This window comes from Lonchura striata, chromosome 2 (genome assembly GCF_050655825.1).
Source record: "Lonchura striata isolate lonStrDom1 chromosome 2, ASM5065582v1, whole genome shotgun sequence".
Lineage (NCBI taxonomy): Eukaryota > Metazoa > Chordata > Aves > Passeriformes > Estrildidae > Lonchura > Lonchura striata.
In genome coordinates this window covers 43431084-43457911 of record NC_140704.1, presented here as the reverse complement: position 1 = coordinate 43457911, position 26828 = coordinate 43431084, and the positions used below count along the sequence as shown (strand labels likewise).

The 26828-nt window shown below is 38.5% G+C and overlaps 1 protein-coding gene across 2 annotated transcripts in view; it reads left to right on the top strand.

Annotated features, from left to right (window-relative positions):
• The window catches only part of CPNE4 (copine 4), a 226568-nt gene that overhangs the window by 103497 nt on the left and 96243 nt on the right, over positions 1-26828 (top strand). For both annotated transcript variants that reach the window (XM_021531234.4, XM_031503894.3), the window contains 2 exons: positions 12572-12751; positions 26369-26440. In XM_021531234.4, coding sequence (XP_021386909.1) covers positions 12572-12751; positions 26369-26440 — 252 coding nt within the window. The remainder of the gene's footprint in view (positions 1-12571; positions 12752-26368; positions 26441-26828) is intronic.

Here is a 26828-nt window from a genome sequence, read left to right as displayed (position 1 = left end):
CTTGACAGTTTTTGGAGTTGGACTGTTTGTACAGAAGAATAATAAGTGCATTGCTCTAGGTCTCATAATTTGGAACAGAATGCAAAAGTGTGTTTTCTCCCCAAATGTCTACAACAGAAACAATTTCTTACAGTGTTCCAGGTCTAAAGACAAATTTTGTTAAGCTTTATTTATGTTTCTCCTTTCCATATCAGTTTGTTAATAGAAAATCCATGATGTGCAGAGAAGGTATTGAGAAGTATTCTTCTCAAAGGGAATTTTAGAGCAGATATGTAGAGAGCGGGTATTAAAATCTTTTTTTTTTTTAATTATGGAAGCATTGGAAAAACTGCCCAAATATACTAGTTGAAAAAAAAGCATGCCTGAAGTATATTAGCTATGCTCAAAGGCCAATTTATAAAACACCATATATTTTATGCAAAGAAAGTTAACACATTTAACACTACAGATACATACATAATAGTGCTGCTGATTTCTATTGCTTTTCATTTCCATTGTTTAGCAAGACATGAAAATACATATTTGAGTTTTGTTGACTTCAACATTACTGGTATCAGGAAAAGACCTCAAATACACAGAAAGAGAACTGAAATCCAATCAAAGCTTTCTGTGGCTTATTACAGTTTTACATCCCCTAAAAGTGGAAGAGCCTCACTGCCAAATGTGGTAATTCTGTGAGTCAAGCTTGGCATTCTCTTGGGACAGGAATACACATAATCATATTTAGCTGCATTAATTTTTGCTCTTTTATTTTTTTTAAAGGGGATAAAATTCAGGAAATTTTAGCCAAAATTGCTAATGTTTTTTTTTATGTCTATGTGTCTGTCCCTAAAACCATCCTTACAACAACCCTCAGAAGGGAAGCCATGAACTACACATGGACAAGTCTCCATCAAAACTTGCCTTGCTACAAGGCTACTTCTTCGTAGCTTCAGTCATAGCTCAATTTTAAAGTCTACCAGGAGGACCAAATCCTTCTGGCACTGCTTATTTATTGTGGCCAGTAGTATGTGCAGTTTCACATGGCTTCCTGGGAGTATCATGGAGTTTGTCTGAAGGTTGCTTAGATCTGGCTGTTCTGCGATATCTTTGCTCTAGCTTTCTTGAATATCTGTATTGACCACCCTCCTAGTGGGCAGTGTCTTCCATAGGGTGTTGTGCTCTCTTTGTTGGCTGTTATTCTAAGTTAAAACCCCTGAGTGCCAGGGCTGAAAGATCTCTTGGTGGGATATGCAGAAACCAAATCATGGTGAAGCAAGTATAATGTACACCCATAAAACTGTACTCGCAACACGTAGAGCATAATAGTAGGAAACAAGAGTAGATACACGGACTACTTGCACTCAATGGAAGTAATGCATGACTAACACTTGTCTTTTATGATCAAATCTTGTGCTCACTAGTTGAAAAAAATTCAAAATTTTGCATCCCTGCTGTTGCCAAGAGGTATACCAGGCTGGATTTGGTATGCTCTGAGCATTAGTACCTCTGCACAGCTATGCGTATACCAGTCAATTTTAGAATTCACAGTGAATTTAAGAGGGGCATATTGTGTATGTGTGCTGTACATATCTGATGTATGTGGACATATTGTTTGCAAACAATTCCTGGAGTCATAAAACTTTCCAGGAGGACCTGAAGCCATTACAGGAAGCAACTTTAGCTGCTTATTGACTGTGGTGGTTGTGTAGGCAAGTCAGATGTAGTAAAGAAGATCCTTGTATGTAGTGTATCCCAGGCACCAGTCATTCTCAGGGAAGGGAAATTTGTGGTCACCTCAGATTGAGCTTATGCATCTTTGTATAGTATTATGCATATGAGGCTTGATTACAATGTTCTTGTTTTTCAGAAACCATTTCGAATTAGATATTACCAGATATTTACAGCAACCTTAACTCACTGAGATCCTTGCAGTACAAACTAAACAGGTCCCAAGTCAGGAGTCTGATAGGATGTTGTCTGCAACCCTGTAATACAACTCAGCTAAACTTGCTCTCTACTTCTAATTAGCTCTGTACTGTTTAGTACCAGAATGTGTTCTTGTCAGTATAATTGGGAGAAGAACAATGCCCTGCTCTATTTTCCTGGATTTTGCAGTAGTTCACAGAAAGGCTTCCACTGATGTTTCTGTGTAGTGGATCAAGCAGTTGGGATGCCATGGCTGCAGCAAATGAGAAGCTTCAAAAGATCTATGTGTAAAAGAAAGAGTGAGAGTACTTTATGATGGACTTTAATTACAACAAATCTGTTATTTTTCTAGGCTGTCATTTGAACACATGGTCCAAATTCCCCAGCAGTCTGTGACAACTCAAACTGGTTTAAATGGACCTTGTAAATTGTTATTTCTGGTATAAGAATTCAGGAAAAACTGGTAAAGCACCATGTACTTTGTGTAGTAGTACATTGCCTTTCTGCTGTAATGACTCCATGATATAATTGATTTAGTGGTTGAAATACAACATTAAAAACAAATTATTAAATCTTTAATTATGAGCACTTCATTAGAAAATTAATTTTCTAATGTCTGTATCAATTGACATAACTCATTAACCCATCTGAGGATTTATATTAGTTATGCTTAACTTACATGGGTGTATGAGGCAGGAAATCTTGCTCAAGATAAATAAATTATCAAAATACATTTTATAGTCAGTTAATTACAGAGCAAATTACTGAAGCAGCATAGACTTCTTATGTAGTATAATGTAGCCCTACTGATACTCAGGAAACATCCCATCACCTGATGTTTCTCTGTTCTCAATTATGTCTAAATTCCTGAGAAACTGTATAATGTCGGATTTCTCTTCTGATCAATCCTGTGCCACCATGAACACTTATCACTTCTAAAGGTCTCTGTGCAGGGTTAACTGCTGTTCAGCAACAGCAAACGTCTGCCCTGCTGGTCAAATGGGCTGACACTACAACATATTTGTCAATCTGCTAAATCTCTTGTCCTCTAGGACATCAGGAGAAGAAGAAACATGACTGTAAATGCTGCATAAGACTGGAGCCCTGGATGTCAGATTATCTAGCCATACTAAAAATTAATTCTGGAAGTTAGTTTTGGAGTAATGAAAGGTGGAAATAGCAAATAAATTCTTTGTAGCCTCACAATGTAGCAGAATCTAATGGTGTGAGTACAGGATTCTCTTCATGAATAGAGGATTCCCAAGCAATAGCATGTGAAAAACTCAACCATCAGGTGCTTAGCAAGTTTTAAATCATACTCCATTTTTTTCATTTTTTGTTACTGTCATGCAGGCAAAGTCATCTGTTGTATTGTGGATGAAAATAATATTTAAAGCAATTTCATTTTACAGTAAAGAACTTCAAAATTAGCTTATTGGGAGACATTAAAATATCATCTGTGAGGGGAAAAGCAGCCAAGCATTTGACACATAAAAAACTCTCTTGGACAGAAATAATCAACAAAACTGTGTTTTTCCATAGAAACAAGTTAAAAAATAGTAATCAAATAACAATGAAATCAAAACTGCTTCAGTGAAAACCTTTATTCCCAAGGCTCACTTTCTAACCTGTGAGGGAAACTGTGTGGAGAAGATATGGCTGAAGTATTTCCAAATGGCTGCATAGTGGTCTGACTTTCAGACAGCTGCCAGGCACTAAACTGCTTGCTAGCAATTCATGGCAAGTTAGGAGTGGAGCTAAATGGTAAAATGTGTGAATATTTTTGTTACCACTTTGAAGGTCCAGTTTTGTCCTCTACAGAAAGCCCTTGTCCTCAGTGACATGTAAATTAAAATTTGATTGAAGCTCTTAACGTCAAATGAAGGTTGTGGAAAGTAAATGGCAATCATCATAGTCTTTGAATATCTGGGCTGTATCTGGGACATCAAGTAAAGAAAGTCTAGCATTGAGGCTTCAAGGCTCAGCTTGGAGGTAGCATTCAGGAGTTTTCAGTGAGAAAATTAATTCTCTTCTTTCTTATGCCAGTGTAATCACATCTGAGTGAGTTATAGCACCTTATCCCATGAGTTGATGCAGGTCGTTATGCACTTGTGCTGTTTGCCAAGCACTTGTTAAATATTCAAAGGAGTTAAATATTCAAATTCCAGCACATGGGTAGATCCTGCCGCTGTGTGATTTCTATTAGGTCCTTCTCTGTTGCTTATGGCCAGGTCAGGATCTGCTGAGTACCTCAGAAGATGCACTCTTTCATCTCAAAAATTCTGTAGTTGTCAATTTTATGCAACTGTTGAGGCTCAGAAATCTTACCAGAATAAGATAAAGAGCTTTGGTATAATCATTGCTTTTCTCTATTAAATGACCCTGCCAGAGGTAATCTGGTGCAGGCAAGGGTGCAGAGCTCTTATTGCTTACCTGCTGCAAAACACAACTTGGTGCATGGCCATGGTCACTCTGGAAGGTGTGACCTCCAAAATATCAGCTCCTGTAGATGCTGGCCTTGTACAGAGGGGGAGTCAAGGAGTTTGCTGGGCTGCCTCACTAGGAAACTGTATGTGCAGATGCTCAAGCTTTCTATAGAAGATTATAAAAGAAACTAGTTATTTGGAAATGTAAGCCTAAACTTTTCAGTACCCATGAGGGTATTCTGTTAGGTCACCTCTGAGTGATAGCTCATAGCTAATTCTGAAGAAACCTTCATTGCTTAAGCAGGGATATGGAAAAAAAGGCCCTCTGCTGAGGCATGAGCATTACTCTCTTCAGTGACAGTGAGGGCCAAAAGACTGAGACCTCTTAACCCCTGGGGGGAGCCTACCCTGGAGGCTAAATCCTTGTACTGCTTTGCAGGAGTTTCTACTGCTTGTCAAGAAGTTTCCCAAATCTATTATGCATACCTGATTTGACATTCTCTCTTCAAACTTGTCCTTCTTATCTCTAGCTGGACTCAAAATGTTTCACAAAAGAATTCTGAATTACAAGTGATCCCACATTAAATGTAAGATAATGTAAAATATCTTCTGGAAAAGACAGTGCTATCTCTCTACCTTATCCTGGTCCTTTCACTTTTCAGTCCACTTAATCATTGTTCATTGGAAAAACCTTAATTGATGCTACATTAATGATGTGCTCTAAAGACACACTGTGCTTTTCAAGTTCACTGAGATGTTCTGCAACTGGCTTTTCAAAACTGGCTTGAATATTCACAGTGCAGCAGCTGGTGTATTGTTCTTTATAGCTCAAGGTCAATAGATGGGAAAAAGCTTAATATTTTACCATTTTCCCCCATGGAAGTTCTGCAGTTGGTCTCAGAGAAGTGGCAGCATTTATGTTTTTCTTCAGTTGAAATGTCAGGGCTGGAGTTCTTTGTTATTCCAGGCTTTATGTCAAATCTAGATTCACAGGAGGCAAATTAAAGTTGGCTCACATATTTTCCTCAGTATCCCTGAGCCTGGACTGGCCAGGCCATGAGTTCACCACCCCCTCTGTCCATGGTGCTTCCCAGTGTGGATGGGGCAGACGGAGCAGAGTCAGAGCAGAGCCGGCAGCTGAGCGAGACCGAGAGCCCAAGAGGCCAGGCTGGCTCAGGGCTCAGTCCCTGATGTGTGAGTGCCACTGGGGCTCACTGGCAGCCCAGCCCAGCGTGACCCCAGGTGCTGCTGAGCCTGGCCCGGTGTCCCTTCCTGCCCTCACACACCCTGGGTGACACTGGTGCTGTTGGGGCTCGGCGACATTGCCGTGCCTCCAGTGCTATGGCACTGCATTCGAGTGTCAAGAAAACAGACTGTATTGGGCATTTTAAGGCATTCTTAGCTAGGAAAGTTAAAGTCATGCTGTGGGACATGGCTGCAATGTGTTTTTCTGGGAGAAGTACTATTTTATAATGTATAGAGAACAGAATGCAGAGGGAGCCATGTGAAATAACCTGTGGCCTGGTGGCTCAGATGGTCCCCAGTGGTGTGAGGGGTGAAAGTTAGTGTTTCTGGTCTAAAGCAGAGCAGACAAAGTCTGGCATCCAGGAGGAGCTGCTGGCTTATTTTCAAGACTTTCTAGGCAAAATTTTTGTCAAACCTCTGTTTAACCTGACTTCTTGTTTAACCCAAATTCATGTTTGGACTCTTTCCCTGTCATATGCCTGATCATCTCTTTACTTAAAGGACACAACAGCTACGACTCACTCCCTGTGATGCAGCTGGAGTCCCAGCAGCTGTGTTATCAGGAAAACAGTTAAAAATCCAAGGGTATGACATTAAAGTCCAACAAGATAACAATTTTAATATGTTTGCTTTCATAGCAGTCCACACAGTGACTTAAAATTATCACTCTGGCCCAAAATATTTGGCTTTCATGACATTAAGCTGAGAAGACTTGGTGTTCTCTAACCCCCAGAACTATTTGAATGAAATGAAAGTGTTCCTTTCCAGAGGAGAGTAAACTAAAATCAGATAGCTAGTTCAGTCAGGAACTGTGTGACTGTGCATTAATGCACTAGCAGTGCTCTGGCTTTTTTTCTCTTGTATTTGAGCTTTTCAAAAGGACAGTGAGTGGGAGGGATACCCATGCACTTTTCCAGTATTTTTATGCAGCCTAGAAAGCTTAGGCTTACCAAGGAAATCAGTGATGACAACTGCACATGGTCTGAAAACTAAAGGGGACTCTTGTAACTTCCTCAGAGATCTCTTTTGTTCCAGAAAACCAGTGATTCCCGTGGCACAAATCTCTCAATCAATTTAGGTCCTGCTTTCATCATACTGGGGACTGAGCAGCATTCTTTCCAACACCGTGAAACTCCCCATTCTCTTCCTTAACAACGTCACCACAATGTGCCTGGCACTAGAATTAACCTGTATTGCACCCTTGGGGTTTTTTTCCTGTTTTCTAGCTGTGAGAGCTTGGAGTTGCTCAGATGAGACTCTAAAACCTGCACAGGCTTCAAGTCTGACAGGGTTCAGTACAGGCCCTCAAGTGCTGGCGCCGAGTGACTGCGCAGTGACAGAGCTATTGTGAATGTTGTTTCTGAGTGAGTGAGACAAACCACATGCAAGCACCTATCAACAATCTCATTTCTCTCTTTCTTTTAAAAGCTATGAACATGTAAGGCAACTCCATCTGTGAACTTCTGGCAGAATTTTTACATAGTGTATATAATAAATTGTCTGCTTCCTGCTTCAGAGCAATGAGAAGTAACTGAGCAAGTAAAAGTAATCAAGCAGAGGCTGGTCAGTGGCTGTCAGCAGAGAAATGGGCTTTCTTAATGAATAACTTTTCAACTAAGAAATTATAATCCTGGTTTTCCTGTAATTTCAGTTATCTGGGCTGTTTCTGTGTATTAGTTTTCCAGTCCTGGAAAGCAGGTTTTCATGCCTCTGACTTAGAGGGTTATAAGCTATCTAATACTTATATAGATACACAGGTAAAAGAAATTAATTGCAAATAATTTAAAGACTATTCACGTTAAATGCTTCTCTTCAAGCCAGCCTTTGGCAAAAGGTTTCTGCTAACACTGAGAAGATTTTGCTCAGCCCTGAACTCTACAGTCTGAAAAGAATTAAGGATCTACTAATTTCTTTCCACTGTTTTCAATCATCAATTAAACTGAAAATAAGAGCCATAAATTATGGTGACCTTTGCAATAACTTATCATTTGTGGGATAGAGATGTGAAAGCAGTGCTGTGAAAGCACTGTGAATAATAAAAAATATATTAATAACTTTCTTGGAAACCAGTAAGCAAAGTGTAAATTGCTTTCTCCTTGGTATCAAATTTTCATGTAAGGTACTGTATCATGGAAATTTTCAGTCTTGTTAAGATTCATATAACCTAAAAATAATGCTAACCCTTAACCTCTGTACTTTTTATCATCTCAGCTGACAAATGTGATTTTACTAGATTTAATCAGAATTTTATAATGACTTCTACAGAAAATAGAGCCTGTTGGTTTTCCCTTGTTGGCCTCTAAAACATACAAGGAACAATGGGTCAATTTGTTGGACTAAAAAATTGCTAAAAATGTAACACCACAAAAAACACATTCTGCTTCCACATGCATTCTCTATTTAATGGAATGATCATTTTTATGGCTCTTCAGCTTGGTTTTTGCAATAAACACTGAAGGAACTACAGCACCCCTATAAATTTTCAAACCATCATTTTGTAGACCAAAGATCTTCCTTAGTTCATGAGGCAGCTATACCATTTTGTGAGCCTGATTAAAATTTCCCTCCTAAAATTGTCATTTTGGTGAGAACACAGTGAATTCTTCATGGCCCTTGGCTGCTCTTCACTTCAATGATGCCAAGAAACAACCAGTGAAGATGTGTTTCTTTTGTGCTAGTTGCATGTCTGCTAGAAATACAGTGGAGAGCAGATAGGTACCAATTATCTGTGTTGGACATGAAGTTCTCCACATCACTGATTTGTGCTAAATACTCAAGCATGACTTAAAGGTGCAGAGCTGTGAGTCCTGTAGACAATTCCCCATTTTCCTGATTCCCAAGGACATAGTGAGAAAGTTGTTTTTATGATCACTTGAAAGCTCAAGATACCAGGTGACACTAAGCTTCTATGTAATCTTCGTTCATCTTTGTATATGCAATACCTTAAACTTCACCTAATTTTGATAGAAGAAGATTTAAAAATTCCCCTTGGGCTAGGTCTTTTCCCTTGGCTTCATTTCTCAACTAATGGTGGAAGATGGACTGGAGATCCTTAGTTAATACTTCAACCATTTAATTACTTCATCAGTGATTTTTTTTCCAGGACAAAGAACTGCTTCCTCAGTTCTCAGAAGAGACCATATTTATCACAGTTCTGCAAAACTCACTGCTTTTCAGCAGCTCACAGACAAAAGATATAAACAGCATAAGAAACCTGAATTTTAGTATTTGTTTATCGGTCCTTTGTGCCTTCTTTCATTTGATGCTGTCTGACTGCAAAGACAGTTTTGCAGCTCTTCAGCAGTGATGGTGGGCAAACAGGGAAACATTTCTGACAATTGTCCATCCATGTCAACAGTACAGAGAGAAAACAGGTTTCAAACTCAGCATCCAACTCCCTGCAAGTTTGACAAGAGGATTTGGAAGGCCCGTGTTCTTTCCTGTATTTTAATTCCCGCTGTTGAGATGGCACTTTGCACTGTGGATGCCAACTTTGGTGTTTGTATGTCATTCATAGTTCCCCAAGGGGAAGCTCACAGGGTGGCTGCATCCAGATGGGTCTGCCAAATAATCCTGGCTACTCAGCAGGGTGCCACCTTCTGTGAAGTGACAAGGACCTAAAGAGATGAAGAGGGAAAGCAGTGTGAGTCCATCCCAGGAGGTGGAGATGCAAGTCCTTTTCTCTGTTTAAATTGTCCTTGAAGGGAAAGTGCAGATGAAGCTGCACCATGAAGCAGATGTTCAGATCATGGTGTCGGATGAACGCTGCTCTTTTTAAGGTCAGTTTTACCTCTTGACACAGCCCAAAGGTGCATGTAGCTGTCAATTGTTTCTTTTGAAAATTTGTTCTGCTTCAGTGAGTTGGAGAAATTCCTTGTTCTAGCAAAGTCTCAAAATAACAGATGGCTCATATGTCAGGCATCAGCAAATCCTGAAGTTGTGGGCATGACCCCTGTCCATGTCCTGTTGAAAAATCTGCGTCTCGTCAGGATTAGGGTTTTCTGCAACAAGAACAAAAGTCTGAGTTCCACTTTCTTATAACATACTGTTGTTGGATTTTAAAGCTGACTTCTCCAAAAGTAATGGGGATTTAGTGTTCTTCATTATGTTTTAGAAAACATTTGTGCTGAGAAATTGTAAATTCCTGAGTGCTCAGTTAATGAGTCTGGGCAAAGCTACACTGTGTTTTCTTTAAGCATTTGAGCCTTCATCATCCATATAAGTGAAAGTGTTATAAGTGATTTTGGGTGACAGCAGAACTAAAGGCATATGGCTTGAGGCTGACATCTTGTCAGACTGCTATGAACCCATATTTTGGGTCAGCATGGAGGATGACACCATATTTTGATTGAAATGAAACAGGTCAGGTTTACTTTTTCTTTTGTTTTGTTTTGTTTTGTTTTTATAAGTGTCTGCAGCCCCATAGATCATGAACTTTTTGATAGTTATCAGTATGAAAATGCACTTGTCAATAGTATTTTCACCAGTTTTCATTAAGGTTTCACACTCATCCGACATTTCTAAAAGGAGGCTTTATGATTGAATATGAGAGCAAGAATACTGAAGAAAGAACAGCCTTTAAAAAGTGACAGGAATCAAGCTGATATTAAACCTTGTGTTTATGCAGCATCTCCTAACCAGAGTGTTCCCTGAGATTTGGGGAGTTTTTTGAGCTGTTCTGTTTGCCACTGCTTCTTCATCACAAGTCACTCCAGCTGATTCTCAGTGCTCAGCCCTGCTGCACAGTAATCAGAGCCAGGGAATGGAGCTGGGCTTCCCATGCTGAGGATGCTTCCTGACTGACTAGCCAAGGAGTAGGGTAATTGTGAAGTATGCTGACAAAGCAGACTGGGGCCAAGGTGGACTAGTAGGGGTTAGTGCTATAGCTGATGGCTGAGGGAGGCACAAGGAATTTTGTATTGATTGTGGAGCTGTTGGCATTGCTTCTTTCGATACAGATTTTTCCCATACAATCCCATGCTCTGACATGCTGGTTTGATGTATCATCTCAATAATGTGGGAAGATGGGGAAATTCAGTAAAATGGGTATATTTCAGTACTATGTCTGTCAAGGGATGTCAGTCAATCACAGGCTGGAAAAAGCAAACAATGTCTTATCTGTGTCAGACTGAAATTTTTAATGTCCCTGTGAAGACCTGTGCCTCCATTTTCTGGCACTTTACTCCCTTGAGCAGCCACATATTTAACCTGTGTTGACTGCAAGTGTAAATCTTGATGTATTTCACAGTGAAGAACCCTTTCCAGCAGAAAGGGATAGATGAGGTGAAACAATAACAGAAACTTCAGTTGCTGCCTGGGATCTGCTGGACCAATGAAGCAATTAAAGTTATGCTATTGATTTGACAGTTTTTACACATGGAATGAGTTCAGGAGATTGCTGTGGCTATGAAAAATACTTAAAACCATTAATTTAAATATTTTAATTAATGGGTCTGCAGAAGCACTAGTTCATGAGATGACCACTGTTCTGAAGTGAATCAGAACAATTCACTTAGAAGTCGTCTCAGGAATGTCTCAGTGAACTTATTAGTCATCATTATCTGACATAAGAAATATTTCTCCTTGTAGCAGTAATAGTGATTTGGACTCATACTGATTGCTAGTGGAGAGAACAAAAAATTTTTTGAGATAGACCAGCATCTGAATGAAGGTGGCTGGTATCCTTTCTTACCTTATATTACTCTTATTATTCTCTGCATGACTGTTGTCAAACCCATCATTTTCAGGTAGTCTATGCAAATTTATTAAGAATGAATATGTAAGTAAGGTTGCTTTCTTTCCTTTTTGTGACAGTCTCCTCCTGGCATAGTCAGAGCACATTGACACAGCTGTGTGAGAAGGCAGCAATGGTAACACTGGTTTGCATCTATTCCATGAGTGATAGCATTTGTTTGATGATTAGCTAAAGGATTTTGGCTGTCAGAGCTGTCAATCTGACACCTTTGATGAGCACTAAAATAAATCTGTTCTACCAGGAACTGTTCATTTTTTGACCTGCTTTTGATTTGCTTTACTCTTTGTGTCCTTGCTGATAACTACTAGAAAGGCTAATGCATTATAAACTCTGAAAAGTGAAGCAAGCGGCTGTCATTTTTTTGCACAACAGATGTTCCTGATCAGGAATCAGACAAAGGATCTCATCACTCTTCCTCTGAGCAATTTAATTTGTCTGTTCCATGGCGCACCAGCCACCTCCTATCTAGTCACTGATGTGCCCAAGTCCTACTTCATTTCAGGATCAGTTCCTTTAATCTTACAGAATTATTAAGTTTTTTTCTGTGCCAGGGCAAAGAGAGTAGAAAAAAGGAAATTGCTTCATTGCTTATGTTGTCACCAATGATGCATCATAATGAAAAATAACAGACACCTATTTCAAAAATAGGAAACCCAAGTACTACCTCCTAAGAGAGCTTTAAGCACTTTTTTTAAGAAATAGCAATATAGATTTAATGATGTTTCTTTAGAAGTTTTAAGACTCTGAGGTAGGAATAAAGTGTGTAACCCATTGAATTCTTGTGATGCAACTAAGCAGGATGGAAAAATTTATATATTTTAAAGAAAAGCTGTTGCTGTGGATCCAGTTCTCCACTCTTTAATCATGCAAATTATCTGAAATGAGTAATTACTGACAGTGTTACTCTCTTTTCCATTTAGTTTGATGAGACTGTATCACTCTGCTGCTATTTTGTAGTGATGGATGGGTACTGCTGGAGATGTAAATTCTGTAGTTTATTTCCCAGTTATTCTGCTGAAGACTTGCTGGAAGGATAGGCAAGGGAAGGTGGCCTTGTGTTTGTGGTCAGCCCAGCACAGAAAGGGCAGCTGCTGCTGACAGTACAAACAGGACTGTCCATGACCACAGTCCCAGCTGTCTGTCCTGATAAATGAGCAAAGCGTATTTCAGGAGCTCATGGCTGTCCATCACTGGTAGAAAGAGAAGCAACTCATTTGACCTCTTTTTGATTTGACAGGTTGACAGGACAGAAGTGATTAGAACCTGTATAAATCCTGTCTTCTCCAAGCTGTTCACGGTGGACTTCTATTTTGAAGAGGTGCAGCGATTGCGGTTTGAGGTCCATGACATTAGCAGCAATCACAATGGGCTGAAGGAAGCAGATTTCCTTGGTGGCATGGAGTGCACGCTTGGGCAAGTAAGTGTCAGTGCCATTTTCCTCCTTGTTACTCGTTTTTTGTATATATATTAAATATGTTCTTTGCTGAGTGACTGATGGGTGAGATTTGTGGCAAAATTCTTAATTGGTGCTTTGAATGGGATAATTAAGAACTTCTGCTGGTTTGTTTGACTGCTGTAGTACAGCTTCAAGTCAGACAGTGCTTATAGGAAATGGAAGATCAGTGATTGGCTTTGGACAGTGAAAGCCCACGCTCATTGGGCATTGGAAATTAGACAGATTTTGAAGAAAGTTATTGTTCCTAAAATTGCATGGGGTTTAAAGCAAGTTCCAAGTCCAAAAAACACTCTAGAAATACACTTTATTCACATAGGGTTATGCCTGCTGATGTGGCAAATAGAGGATAGGGTTGGATTCATCTCCCTGACTCTCAGTCATCCAAAAGTTAGGTGTCTAGACTAAGTTACTCTTCTGATTTCCATCTTTAGCTCAATGAAGAGAAAAAGATAGTTCCAACCGTTGATTCTGCCTGACACCTATCCTAGATTAGGATAAATTGTCTTCAGGAGATACCTGTCTTTCCTCATCATTTGTCAAGAAAGTCTACACAGCTGGCTATGGGGAGATACTTAAATTTTTGATTGCTAAATTTAAGGGTGATGAGTCTACCCACAAGATCAATATCTAGATATCATCATAGCCAACTCTGTGGTGAATTCCCACATTGCTGACTGGTGGCACACTGCAGTGTCCCAATCATAATTATTTCAGACTGCCAGAGTTTTTGTCATGCAGGGTTTCATAGCACAGAATTATGCTCTGTCCATAATGGCAATGCCAAATTTCACTGAGCTGAGTGCAAATTTGTTCTCCATGCTGTGTGCCAAGAGCAGGAAGTGCTTTTGTTTAGATTTTCCTTTGTAGTGCTTCCACATAAGTTTGTATTATGAACAAGACAGGGTGTCATGGAAGATGCTGCAAAGCTTTCATTCCCTGTTTTCTCACCTTTTATTGCTCATCACTCAGCCCCAGCACACAGGAATCGCTTTGATTTTCTTCCCACAGCTATTAGGCCAAACATACTGGACGAGGAAAAGTCCTCTCAACAAGAGAAATAATATGAAATATATACATTTACTAAATTGGAAGCTCAAAATAAAGATGTTAGTATTTAGGATATTTACAGTGCACTATAAAGTCTGTTCCTTTTGACAGAGTTCTTGTGGCCTTGATCAATGAAAATAAGCTATCCTATAAAACCAAGGGGAATGGGAAACAAAGCAAAATGTTATTATAATGTTCTTCTTGCTTAATTGGCTTGAAAAAGAAGGGGGGAACTGTCACTGCTGCTGCCTGTAGCATAGATATCTTTATAATTATTTGATCACTATAAATAGCACACAACTGGGTTGTTTGCAGTATAATTTTAATGGTAACCAAGAAAAAATAACAGTGTGAATCCTGTTCACAGTATTGTATCAGGAGGACTCTGATCTCATATTTAGGTTTTTTTGGGGTTTTTTTTGTTTGTTTGGTTGGTTTTTTTTTGGTTGTTTTTTTTTTTTTGTGGTGTTCCTTCCTCCCCCCTTTCTAGTTTTTTGCCTTTATAGAATTTAAAACTGATTTAGGAAATTCCAGAATAGTAGCACTGGAATTGTCATCCAAGTCAAGCCTTTATGAAGACTCCAAAGTGTACAGTCGTACAGCACAAGGCTGTACACGTGGAGCTTACACTCTTGCTTAGCTGTATGGTGTAATTACAGCCTTCTTTTAATGATGATAATAGACCCATGGCTTTTCTTGAGACAACTTTGACATGAATTTGTGGTCTCCATCATTTTAATTCCTGAATAAAACAGAATTTTTGTGAGAGTGTGTGTCAGCCTCCCAGTGCAAGTAGGTCTTACTGAGAAATCCAGTAAGACTGTAGATTTTTAGGCATAATCTGAAAGACTGACATCCTTCCCACCCCCCACAGAAGTGACAACTTCTATTACTCTCTTCTAGGTAACAGTTGATATCTAAGCGATTCAGTGCTATAACTGTTTGTAGATCATCACTTAGATGTGTGGCAATCCTGCATGTTTACCCAAATCATTCTTCTATTACCCAAGTAATTCTTCTATCAAAATCAAAATTAGTATTAATAATAAATGCTGAGAAATACAATAGCATGGTTATATAGTAAGCTCACAGAGAGGAGTGAATTTTATCTTTATTCTGATCTCAGTCTTACATGTAGCCTACCCAATAGGTACGAGTTTGTCAGGAATTTGGGGTGCTGGATGTGAATGATGAAATCTTTGGAAGGTTTCAATAATCTCCTTCCAAATGCTCTAATAAATTTGTGTTCCATGAGAGTGATGAGGGCAGTGACTTATAGGCTGTTAGATACTAAGCCATATACTGTCTATAGTCATCCCACTAGATTTTCTTATAGATTTATTATTAATTTCTTATAAGATTTATTTATACTGCTCTTGACGGGACGAGACAATACTGTGCCACTGGTAAAATACTGTGGTTAGCAACATCCTAGCATGCAGTCAATCATACCTGGATGTGAAGAGCAGATTCGTCAACAGGAATTTCTTATGCTGCAACATTTTAAACATGGTAGAACAAATGGTTGTGGGTAGATACCTGATGAGTGTAATTACATAAATATCAACGTGCTAAATAGAAACATTTCCTCAAAGTAATTTGTTTTGTCCATCACACTCAAAAGTTTCCCTTCCAGACAAAACAAGAGCAGATTATCTCTTCAAGGGTTTGACAGGATTAACATGAGGTGTTTAGGAGGGATTTTTGTGTGTGTGTTTTTAAGAACTAAAAATCTGTTCCTTGCACTGAGAAAGGCTCTTTCTACATTACAGTCTCCCAGTTTCTTGAGTTCATGGTAATGTGCAGATTGGCAGAAAATTAACAAATATGTTCTCTACAGTCAGAATGATAACCAGATCAAACAAACCCTAAAATATTAGAGAAGGTAGGAAAGTTCTAAGTGTAAACAAATTTATCCCAGTTAGCAGCATAATCTTAAAATATAGTCTGCAATTACATGTAGTTTATAAAACTGAGTTTTTCAAGGAACTTCACATCAAGAGAATGTACCATACTCCAAGCAGTTGTTCATGTTGTACTGTTTAAATAAAGTGACATTGTTAAATGGTAGCTTAAGATGCATAACTGAAAACTGTAATTTTTTAAAATACGACATTTTTAAGAATTTTTCATTCAATTTCTAATTAAATGCATAAAGCTAATATCTAATAATACCCATTTTTACAGTCATATGGTAGCTATTTAATCAAGGAAACTGTACCATGTTTTGCTTGTAACCTCACAAAGATTATTCTTAATTGGGAGCATATTTGTGAAATTAGATTCATAGAATCCCAGCAGGGTTTGGTTGAAGAGGTCTTTAAAGACCATCGAATTCCAACTCCATAGGCAAGGACACCTTCCACTAGACCAGGTTTCTCCAAGCCTCATCCAGCCTGGCATTGAATATTTACAGCAATGGGGCATCCATAATTCCTCTGGGCAATCTGTTTAGTGCTCACTACCCTCACAGGGAAATTACTTCCTAATATCTAGTCTAAATCTACACTCTTTCAGTTTAAAGACACCAGCCCTTGTCCTGTCACTGCATACCCTTGTAAAAAGTCGCTCTGCAGCTCTATTGTAGCTCCCTTTAGGTACAGGAAGGGGGTGTAGGCTGTCCCCAGAACCTTCTCTTCTCCAGGCTGAACACCCCCAACTGTCTCAGCCTGTCTCCACAAGGAGAGGTGTTCCACCCCTCTGACCCCCAGTTCATGGCCCTCCTCTGGAGACTCAAAACTGGATGCATGGCTCTTGGTAGTGTCTCTGGAGCAAATCCTTAGTGGGCTTTACTTGAAGTACAGTACACAAGGAAGTGGCATAGACATTTTGGAGTGCGTGCTCCTCCTGTTCTTATCATAAAGTAATTTAAGTGAGGAGGGATCACTGGGGTCTCCAGTTCAATCTGCTGCTCAAAACAGATTAAAGCAGGTTGCTTAGGGGCTTCTCCAGCCCAGTCTTGAATGTTTCCAATGACAGAGTTATCACACCATCTCTGGGCTTTGTCCCAGTGTTTGGCACCCTCGCAATAGTGATGGCTTCCTGTGCATAAGCAGAGGCATAGTGAACCCTCACTCCTATGTCATGTGGAAACATTTGTAATTACTTTTAATAGCCTTCAAGTGGCAAAAGAAATCCTGAATTTTCAAAGTAAAAATAACCAGAGTAGGTATGGCTTAGTTTTGCTGGTCTTGCTTAGAGAGGAAGGCAGTAATATCAGCCTTCTTGAGCTGCTGCTGTAAATGACAGCTCTCATTGTTTGGAGTGGGAGTGTTGGGGTAGAGCAGTGGTTTGGCATTGTGCTTTCTGCTTCAGCAGAAATGGCTTGGGATGCTTCATCAGGCTGTCTGCCCACTAATCTTCTAACTCTTTGATTCACACTAAATAGTTGCTGTTCTTTGCATAGGCACTGGCAAGCAGGGGCACCCATACGCAGCTTTGTAGCGATAAGCAATGAAATCACAACCAGTAGTATTTTAATTGCCATCTTGGGCCACCATTCTATAAAGGTGACCTCTTGCTTTCTTACAGCTGCTTTAGATACTATGAATCTGTTCATGCCATGTCATGGTCTTACGGATGTCTGTAACTTTGGAGAGTAGATTCTTCCCTCTTTGTTTTTCTCTTTCCATTTCCTTGTGCCTAGGTAATATGTTGAGGCACTCCACTCACCTAGGCTAATCATTTCCAGCTGAATCCTCACCTAGTCTCTGAGGGTTTTATACTTCTGTTGCTTTCTGGTTGCTCACAAAATCTGTAATTGTTTTGAGTGTCAGGAGATAGACTGATTTCTGTTTAAATGTGTCAGGGTTTTATGTACATGAATTAAAGCAATGGGGAAAAATATTAAATGGAAAAGCAGTCAGAAAATTAACAGTCTGGTTTTCATGGTATTCAACTGGGATAGTGTGGTGGTTTGACCTTGGCTGTGGTGCATGGTATGAAATTTGGTTTTTTTGGGGACAGCTGGCCTCCCAGGATCTTGCCCAGCCACAGCTCCTTGATGATGTTGAGAGACAGTGCTGATGCTGTGCCTGGCCTGCTCAGCAGTCACCAAACCTTGGCGTGTTATCCACACCTTTCCAGGTACCAATGCACAGCACAGACCTGCTGTTGAAAATGAATCTAAAACAGACAGCAAAATCCCACTTCTGTTTATGTTAGTGCCTTCATATGTCATGAGCTTCTAAAGCTCTCTTATTGGAATAATTCAGATTTATATTCCATAAACTTTATAGAACATTGAAATTACATCATATAGGACAGAAAGGGTTCAAACCTGCTAATAACCAAAGTTAATTTGTTAACCACACAGTAATTATCAGGTGGGTGGCTTACAAAGACATTTTTCCTCTGAAGTTTCACCCAGAAAAAGAACCCAGTCGGTTCTTTAAGAGCTCACAAAATCTATTTCAATGAATAACCATTTTCTAATGAGAACTAAACAAATATTGCCAAGACTTTCTTAACTACTGCTCAGCTGTGTACGCAACACCATTAAATTATGGGAACCAGTAAAGTTTTTATTTCCTAAATGCTGTGAACCACCCCAGCTCTGTGAGTTGGGTTATTCTCTGACATATTTTGTGGGAATAGCCTTTGTGGCTTTTCTTCCATTACTTGCTGTGGCTGGTTTTTGCTATTTTCAAATTTGGGATTTTATCCCTTCTTTCAATGCATAGAATTGACTATGTTAAAATATTTTTACTCCCTTATTTGTTCAACTAGTAGCAGAAGAAAGCTGCAGAGATGTAATCTTTTCATGTCAAGAACATTTTCAAGGATTATTCTGAGGTTTAATATTACCCATACACATATCTGTGTACAAATTACATTGAAAATCTTCCTTCTCAGTAATGAATATAATTGTTTCTCGTGTGTTTTTCATAATATATGCCATTAGCAGATTATGCACTTGAAAAAGCTGACTGATTATTAGTTCCATTTCAGCCATTGCAAATCCCCTTGCTTTTGAATTAGAGAAAGGCTAAAAGAGTCATGATTGCACCTGAATTAATTAAACTGAAACAGTTAGCATGAGAATATTTGTTTAATAGACTGTTGCCTGATTCTGTGGTGCAAAAGACACAGGTTTTTTAATTCCTGAATCTCATTAGATTTCTGTGTGCCTCCTTAGGTATCTAGGTACCTTTAAATACTTGGCCTTTGATCTCCTCCAAATGAAGTTGCTCAATTCATTAGTGGGATGAATAATGTACTTTATGAGATGTGAATGTCATTTTCTACCAGTGCTGACTCAGAGCAGAAGGAAATAATGAATGCAGCACTCTCCCTAACTTTGCCTAACCCTTTCAGAATCTCTGTTATCCTCAAGAAACTTTTGGTTTGCCATTGCAGCATGATCTCTGAAGCTGTAAGGTTTTCTAGATGAATCTTGCCTCAGTTAATATAATATCTTGTATAGTTTGTACTGCTTTGTTTTCACATGCTTTATCTTTTTGTATGAATTACTGTAGCAGTCTTTAAGATAGTAATTTAAATTTAGTTTGCTATTATAATGAGATATTATTGTGACTAATTCTAAAAGGGCTGCTACTCTACACACTAATTAAATTCAAAGACCTTTTAAGCTATTGATAAGATATTTCCTGTAATGACATTATTCCTCTTGTGATAGGCATATCTCTTTTTCTCAGTGTTCTGTTTTGATTGACTATTTTCAGGTACAGATCTTTAACAAAGACAGGGAGAGGTACAATTCAGCTGTAAATAGGCTCTGAGCTGAACAATATAGCAAACAAAAAAAATCTTGAAGAGTGATGCATATGGTACAGAAAGAATCATATGTACAGAAAGTATGATTATAGCACTAAAACTGACTCTAAAGAGGAGCAAGATTTCTGTGAGCAATTAGACGGAATGCAACTTTCTTTACTGTGGACCTATTCATCTGAACTTGATCACTTAAAGGGATTTCTCAGTATCTGTTACTTATTCCCCAAAACTTTTTTTTTTCATGAGAGTGGAATACAGTCTCTGACATTTACATAACATCTGGTCTCCCTTCGTACTGAAATGTGGTATGCTTGGTGCATCTGCAACTGTGTGCCACCATCCAGGAAAACTATTTGGTGGGTTCGAAAACAGCTGGGGGATAAATAGTGAGATAAACACAAGCACATCAGAGTTGTATAAATCTTGCTTTGTCACAAGCCAGGCTGAAGAGGAATGCATGAAGGAGAGAGTTTTTACACTGTGAGGCAGAGATACTTCTGCTGCCTGTGCTCAAAATTGGTCATTCATTATTCACCTACACAAGTGAAATGCCATTAAGGTCTGACATTATATTTGTGAGTGTTTAGAGGCTTACAGTATCTGACTTGAATGGACTAATATTTTAATTTATAAGCTTCAGAATGTATTTTACAAGTGTTAAATCTTCAATCATTTGTCTAGTCACTTTAGTTGCATCATTCCACTCACAGCTATATCACAAAAGTATTGCTGTCCTTCATTTGGGAGACTTTGTAGCAGTGAAAAAGGTGCTTTAAAGGTTGTAGTTTTATACTAGAAGGGAAGCGCTTAAGAGAGGATGTAGCATAACTGGAAAATACTTTTGATACGGTTATGTCTCAAGTGTTATGTACCACAGGATCCTTCTTTTGTTGTGCATCAAGGGTTAAAAGGATTTTGTGAATACAATCAAGTTATTTTGACTGTATATGTTAAAATCAACACTCAAACTTGGCAATATAGCAGTGGTTAGTTTTAATAGTTACCTATTAAACTGCTATTGTCTCAGCCCATGAGTTTTTATCACTTTTACTCTTCTGATTCTCTCTTGTATCTCACTGGGGTGGAGTAAAGCAGTGACTGTGTGAGGCTTGGCTGCTGGCTGGGATTAAGCCACAATGCAAGGGTTGGTGCAAGAAGATTTTAGACATGTTTTTTTGAAAGAGTATGATTGCTACTTTTCTTTCCTTGATATATCAACATGGTTCTAGAGGATGCCGTTAGAAAAAAACTCTGTTTCTATATGTACCACTGCTGTTTGGTGGGGAATTGCTTCTCTAGCCTTGAAGTGTGTTTTCCACCAAGGGCTCTGCACTTAAATATATTTAATCATGAATATTCAGTCTGAGAAAAAGGCATTTGGATAAAGGGAAATTTGCTACTAAACTGTGACTACGTGTTCTTTGCAGTCCTGAAAAGAGTTAGGTTGGCTAGAAGAAAGTTGAGCAACTATGAAATTATATATAGCAGGAATAACACGTATGGGAGAAGAATTAACACAGATGTGCTAGGAAATAAAAGTTATTTATTTGCCTATCCCTGCTATCAAGGAGAGATACAAAGACTTCTTCATGTTACCTTGAAGTTGTATACTGTTGTGATTGAGGGAAATTTGTGCTTCATCTCTGTGTAAATAACTAAATTTGGGGTTCCTGTAAGAAAGCCCAATGTGCTGAAAAGGACAGTCCAAATAAAGAATTTGAGACACTTGACCTCTGGCTCAGGGTGATACCTTGCAAAGCTAAATCAATGTTGTTGGAATAACTTGGTTAAAAACCATATTGAACTTGTTATCTCGATTTATGAGCATTGGGAATTCTGCATTATATTAATGAAAGTTTTCCTTATATTTGGTTAAGAAAGGACCACCTAGAGAAAGACATTTTAAAAGTTTCTTAAACAAGTCATTATATTTCACTGCTCATCTTACACAGTGCTGATTAGTCACGACTCAGGCACAAGAGATAGGAAACCTTCATCAGGGTCCTTGTCTCTGAGTGATTGCTGAGCAATGCTCAGTACACAGCTGGTGTCAGCGCCTTGGTGCTTTTTATCTAGAGTCTTGCATCTGTTCATACTTTTTAAATAATAAAGAAAAAAAAGTGCAAAGCCTCTTTTAGCTATTTTAAATTGGAAATAGAATCAAATGGAGATATAAGTCCAGATTTCTCTTCAACAATATTGAGCATTTGTAAGAGCTTGTATGTAATAAGGAAAATTAAGATAATCTTCAAGGGAATTTCACTCCCATTTTACCACAGGACTGACATCCCTTATCACTTCAGACCAGAAATCTAGCTGAGATGATGTTCTGTTGAGATGATTGCATATCTGATAAGTAGGAATAACTTCATGTGCACATGCTTCCTCTCAGAAACATTTCCACCTTGTGCTAACATATTAGTATGACATTTTTCCTGGACATGTGCTGCTCTTAGGCCACAACTGGGTAGTAGTTTTTATGTAGCTGAAAATGAACTTGACTTCACTTCTCTTAGTCTCACCTTTTATACCTCTGAGGTCTGGCCCTTGTACGAGTCCTCCACACTGAGCACTAAAAAGTATTGTTGTAGTTTAACCCCAGCTGGCAACTAAAGCACCAGGCAGCTTCTCACTTACTCCTCCTTTGCCCTGTGCCTGCCACAGTGGGGAGGAGAATCAGAAAGAAAAGATGAAGTTCATGGCTTGAGATAAGAACAGTTTAATAATTAAAACAAAATAAAACTTTGTTATTATTATAACAACAGCTGAAATAAAAAGGAGAGAGAAAGAAAAAAAAATATACCCAAGAGAAAGAAGTGATGCATAGTATAATCACCACCTGTTGACTTTTGCCCAGCCCATCCCTTAGCAAATCAGCAGCTCTCAGCCTAGTCTCCCCAGTGTATATACTGAGCATGGCTGTCTATGGTATGAAATATATTTTTGGCTAGTTCAGGGCAGCCATCCTGGCTATCTTCCCTCCTGGCTTTTTGTGCACCTCCTCTCTGGCAGAGCATGGAGAATTGAAAATCCTTGAAATGGAGTAAGGACTACTTGGCAACCACAACATCAATGTGTTATCAAGATTATTCTCATACTAAATCCAAAACATAGTACCAGCTACTAAGAAGAAAATTAACTCTATTCCAGCATGAACAAGGATGGTCTTCAACATCCATTTGCTGACTGGTAGGTCATGTTTCTAATAAAATGTTTGTGAAAATACATGTTCTCGAAAAGTAATGAGGTTTTCTCAGGCTGAACTGGGTTCTACTATTTGTGTTCTAGAAAGAAGAAAGACATTTACTTTCTGCACTTCTTCACATGAGTTTTGGAAAAACCCTTTTTTTTCTCTGAAGCAGAAGTTTTAAATTGCAATGTTTTGAAGTCAGAGTCAAGCCAAAGACTCCTGACAAATGAAAGGCTTGTAGTCAATTACCTTCTTGTAAGACATTTTGCCAGCTCAGCTGTCTCTGTAACTCTGAACTAAGACTAATGCTTGCTAGTCCCTCAAGTTATCATTGTTTAGGACTTGCTGTCTGGAAATCAGGTCAGCAAATGCTTTCTATAATAATGTTCAGAAGATTTGCACTGAGACGTTAACAAAAATATGATAGATAATTGATGGCAGGTTCCCTAGAAGTGATTCTTTAAACCAGTGAGACCCTTTTTGTACAGTGCATGAACAAAATAGTCAAATTACTGCTATGAAAAACAGACTCCTTTACAGTTATTGCAATTACAGTTACAATTTGAGGCAATGATGTTGGCACATTTTTGCCTGGTGGAGGACTGGTTTTAGTGGCCACTTAATTAACAACTGGTAAACAATTGCACCCAAATACACATATTTACATATGCAGAGTGCTTACTGTGTCAGAACAATGCTTCTGGCTTAGAGAGTGAGTGTCATTAATGCAGCCTACTAATGAGCACGTCAGAATAAATTACCCTTTTTGGAACGTTGAGCTGTCTATCTGCCACCTGCACAGGAGCTCCCAAGCTGTGCAACGCCTCGTGAAAGCTGTGACCCTTTGGAAAGCAGCAAAGGGAGCTGCAAAAGTTTGGGTAGCTCAGGAGGAGAATGCCTGCTGTCTCTAAAAAGGCTACTCTAGGACAGGTTCCCACCTAAGTTCTATCTCATATCATGGCTATGTATATGTAAGAAATCTGAAAAGGTTTCTGGTGGACGATAACCACAACTTTCAGTAGAAAAGTTTAATGTATTTTACAAAGTTGCTTGAGCATCTTTGTTCATGGAGATAAATGGGCTCAGCTCCTCAGCTGCCATAATTAATTGTCTGGCTGGTACAGACCCCATAATTTAATTATATGTTAAGAATAATCTGTCATACTTCTGTAGTACCTCCTATCTGAGAATCTCAAAAAAGATTTTTTTGAATTGCACCTCACAGTTCACAGGAGTGCAATGATTTGTACTTGAATCTATTTAGCTGACTTTTATCTTTAAGAAGATAAATGTAGGAATGACTTATAGGGTCACTGCAAACAGTATTTCCAAGATTCTAGGGAAGCAAAAGAACTGCCTAAATCCTAGCAATACTGTCATCTTACTTGTAGTCCTATATGTTGTTGCCACTGACCAACACTAGAGTTGAAATCCAAAAAATTGGAAAATTGAGGGAGATGCTGGCAACAGAACAGCGTTATAGAAGGCAGTCCAAAAAGGAGTGTTAAATTGTTCATTTAACTAATAGACAGCTGCAAAAAAATGCAGCTGGCAATCTGAACAGTTCACAGTATGAACATTAGTTCACTATTATGAACATTAGTTAACAGTATCATGGTGTTCTTAAAATAAGGCAAATGTAATTCTGGAGCCTATCAGCCTTCCAATGAGAAGCTCTTGCTTCTCAGGGGAAGGACCAAGGCTATTATGCCTAATTTTGAGCATTAATCTAAGAGTGTATAAGAGCCACTCCATGAAGGCTCATCAGAGAGTAAAGAGAATGGTTTCAAGGCTAGGAAATTTGGTCAAGAAGGAAAAATAGGACAAACTTGGGTTACATAGTAAAGAAGACTGTGGGGAGTTGATAAGTCCTCAGATGCAAAGATTGCCTGAAAAGGGGAAAAAGATTGTTTTACCTATTCATGGAGCATTAGATAGAAATAATGCACTTAAACTGCAGAGAATCTGATTAGCTGTTAGGAAAATATACTGACATAAGGATAATGAATACAATAAATTTCCAGAGGAGAGTGTTTCTCTTTAAGTTCTTTAAGAACTGATTAGACATACCCCTGTCAGGTATAGCTGCAATAGGAACAAGAAGCTGGTCACAGTGATTCCAGATGTGCTGTCCTGTCATTTGCTGGTTCTCCTGTCTCACATTTAATTCCTGTTTAAAACTTGCTTCTCTCTTGCTGCTTCTATTACAACTGCAGCTGAGGATCATCTGAGGTGCAGCTTTTGATTTTCTGTTCGATTCAGCAAATTGATGGGCAGGACAGATATATTTCCCCCCTGTGATGTTAGGCTAAATTGTGCATCCTATTCACTCCTGCCTCACAGCACATTTTTTGACTGGCTGTGACTTTGTGTTACTCAGAGCATTGCAGCTCTGGCCATTACCTACTGTTGTGGCTTATTGCTGAAATTTGTATGATGCCCAGGACTCTCATGCAGGGTATGGAACTCTCCTTTTCACTTGGTGACTTCCATTCTTTTACAACTAATATATTGGCATATTTTCCAGAGATCTCCATTTGTGGATCATTTAGATCAGCTGTCTGGAAGAAGTTGTCCAAGTGTTGTTGGATGTGGAAAGGAGGAAAGGTGTACTTCTGGTATAAAAGCCACATTCAAGAATCTCTTGAATGTTTTTCTTAGGATACAACCTTTTACTCACTATCTGCACATCACTATTGTTACTACAGTTTTGTCAGATTACAAATAATACTGTGACTTCTAGGCAGTGTTTTGATTTACCTTTACATTTGCCTACATTTTGAAGTTTTCTACTTAAATAAATTAATATACCATTAGCTTTACTGGTGACTAATACACTGGAACATTACTGTATCTTAGCAGTTCTGCATTATTGTAAGGTTTATTCCTTTTCTAATACTTTCACTGGTCTGGTTTTAAATGTTTCAAAATTATAACGGGATGCTAGTTATTGTTGATATGGCAGATGAAATCTTTTGTCAGTGTCCCTCTGATGCCATTTATTTGAAGTATAATTACAATTTGGTTAATGACCAAGTTCATTTATAATGCTGAGTTCTAGGGGAAGTTTGGTATGTGGTAAGTAAAGGAGACAGTTTTGGAACTTGGAATAGCTTGCTTGCTTCTGCCCTGAATTTAGAGCTGCTGATATTTTGAGGTAAAATAAAATTTTTCTCATTGTAAATGGACTTCACTTTCCAATAAAAATTAATGAGTTGAGTTTTGGAGGTATCTCTGATAGATTTGCTGTTTACAGCTCCCTTCTTATTGTCTTTTTAGTCCAGTTAAACCTTATTTCTGTCCTCTGTCACCATCACTGCAATACTTGAGGAAAATCCACGTGTTTCTCACTATTCTGTTCAATGCAGTGAATTCTGTTCTCCCCATTCTACTTGACCCCATTCCATTGCATCCTGTGCAGGCTTCGTGGGGGACCTTTCTTGTTGATTGTGGTCTTACTGTGTTAACTCTGATCATGTATTGAGAAAGTACTTTGATGCAAACAAAAAAACAAAAAAAAAATCAGCATAAAACTGAAATTACAATAAACCATGTATTTACTACAGATTCTAATTATTTTTCCCATTGTTTTTATTTTCGTGCAGATTGTTTCTCAGAGGAAGCTCTCCAAGTCCTTACTCAAACATGGCAACACAGCAGGAAAGTCATCTATAACAGTAAGTCAGTCTTAAGCATGTTTTTATTTTTCTGTTATTTACAAATATCTAAAGTGACTAATTCTCTCTAAAAGCATCCTGCTAAGCCACCAGAACAACCCTTGATTGAGAAATCTATTTAAATTGTTTATTTGATGATTTGCACTGTTTCTGACAAATGCTTGCTTTAAGGAAATGGCAAAAAATAATGTATTATTTGTAAAAAGACACAATGCTTACTATTAACTACTTTTAAGGTACTTCAATGACAGCAAGTAACTTCTGCTTCTTGAATACTTTTAGTTGAATTACTAGAACCTTTAGAAATTAATTTATACCTGCTTTGACACATCTTTCTTTTCCCTTGGGCTTTTTCCAGTTTCTCAGGAAAAAAAAAAAAAGTTTGATG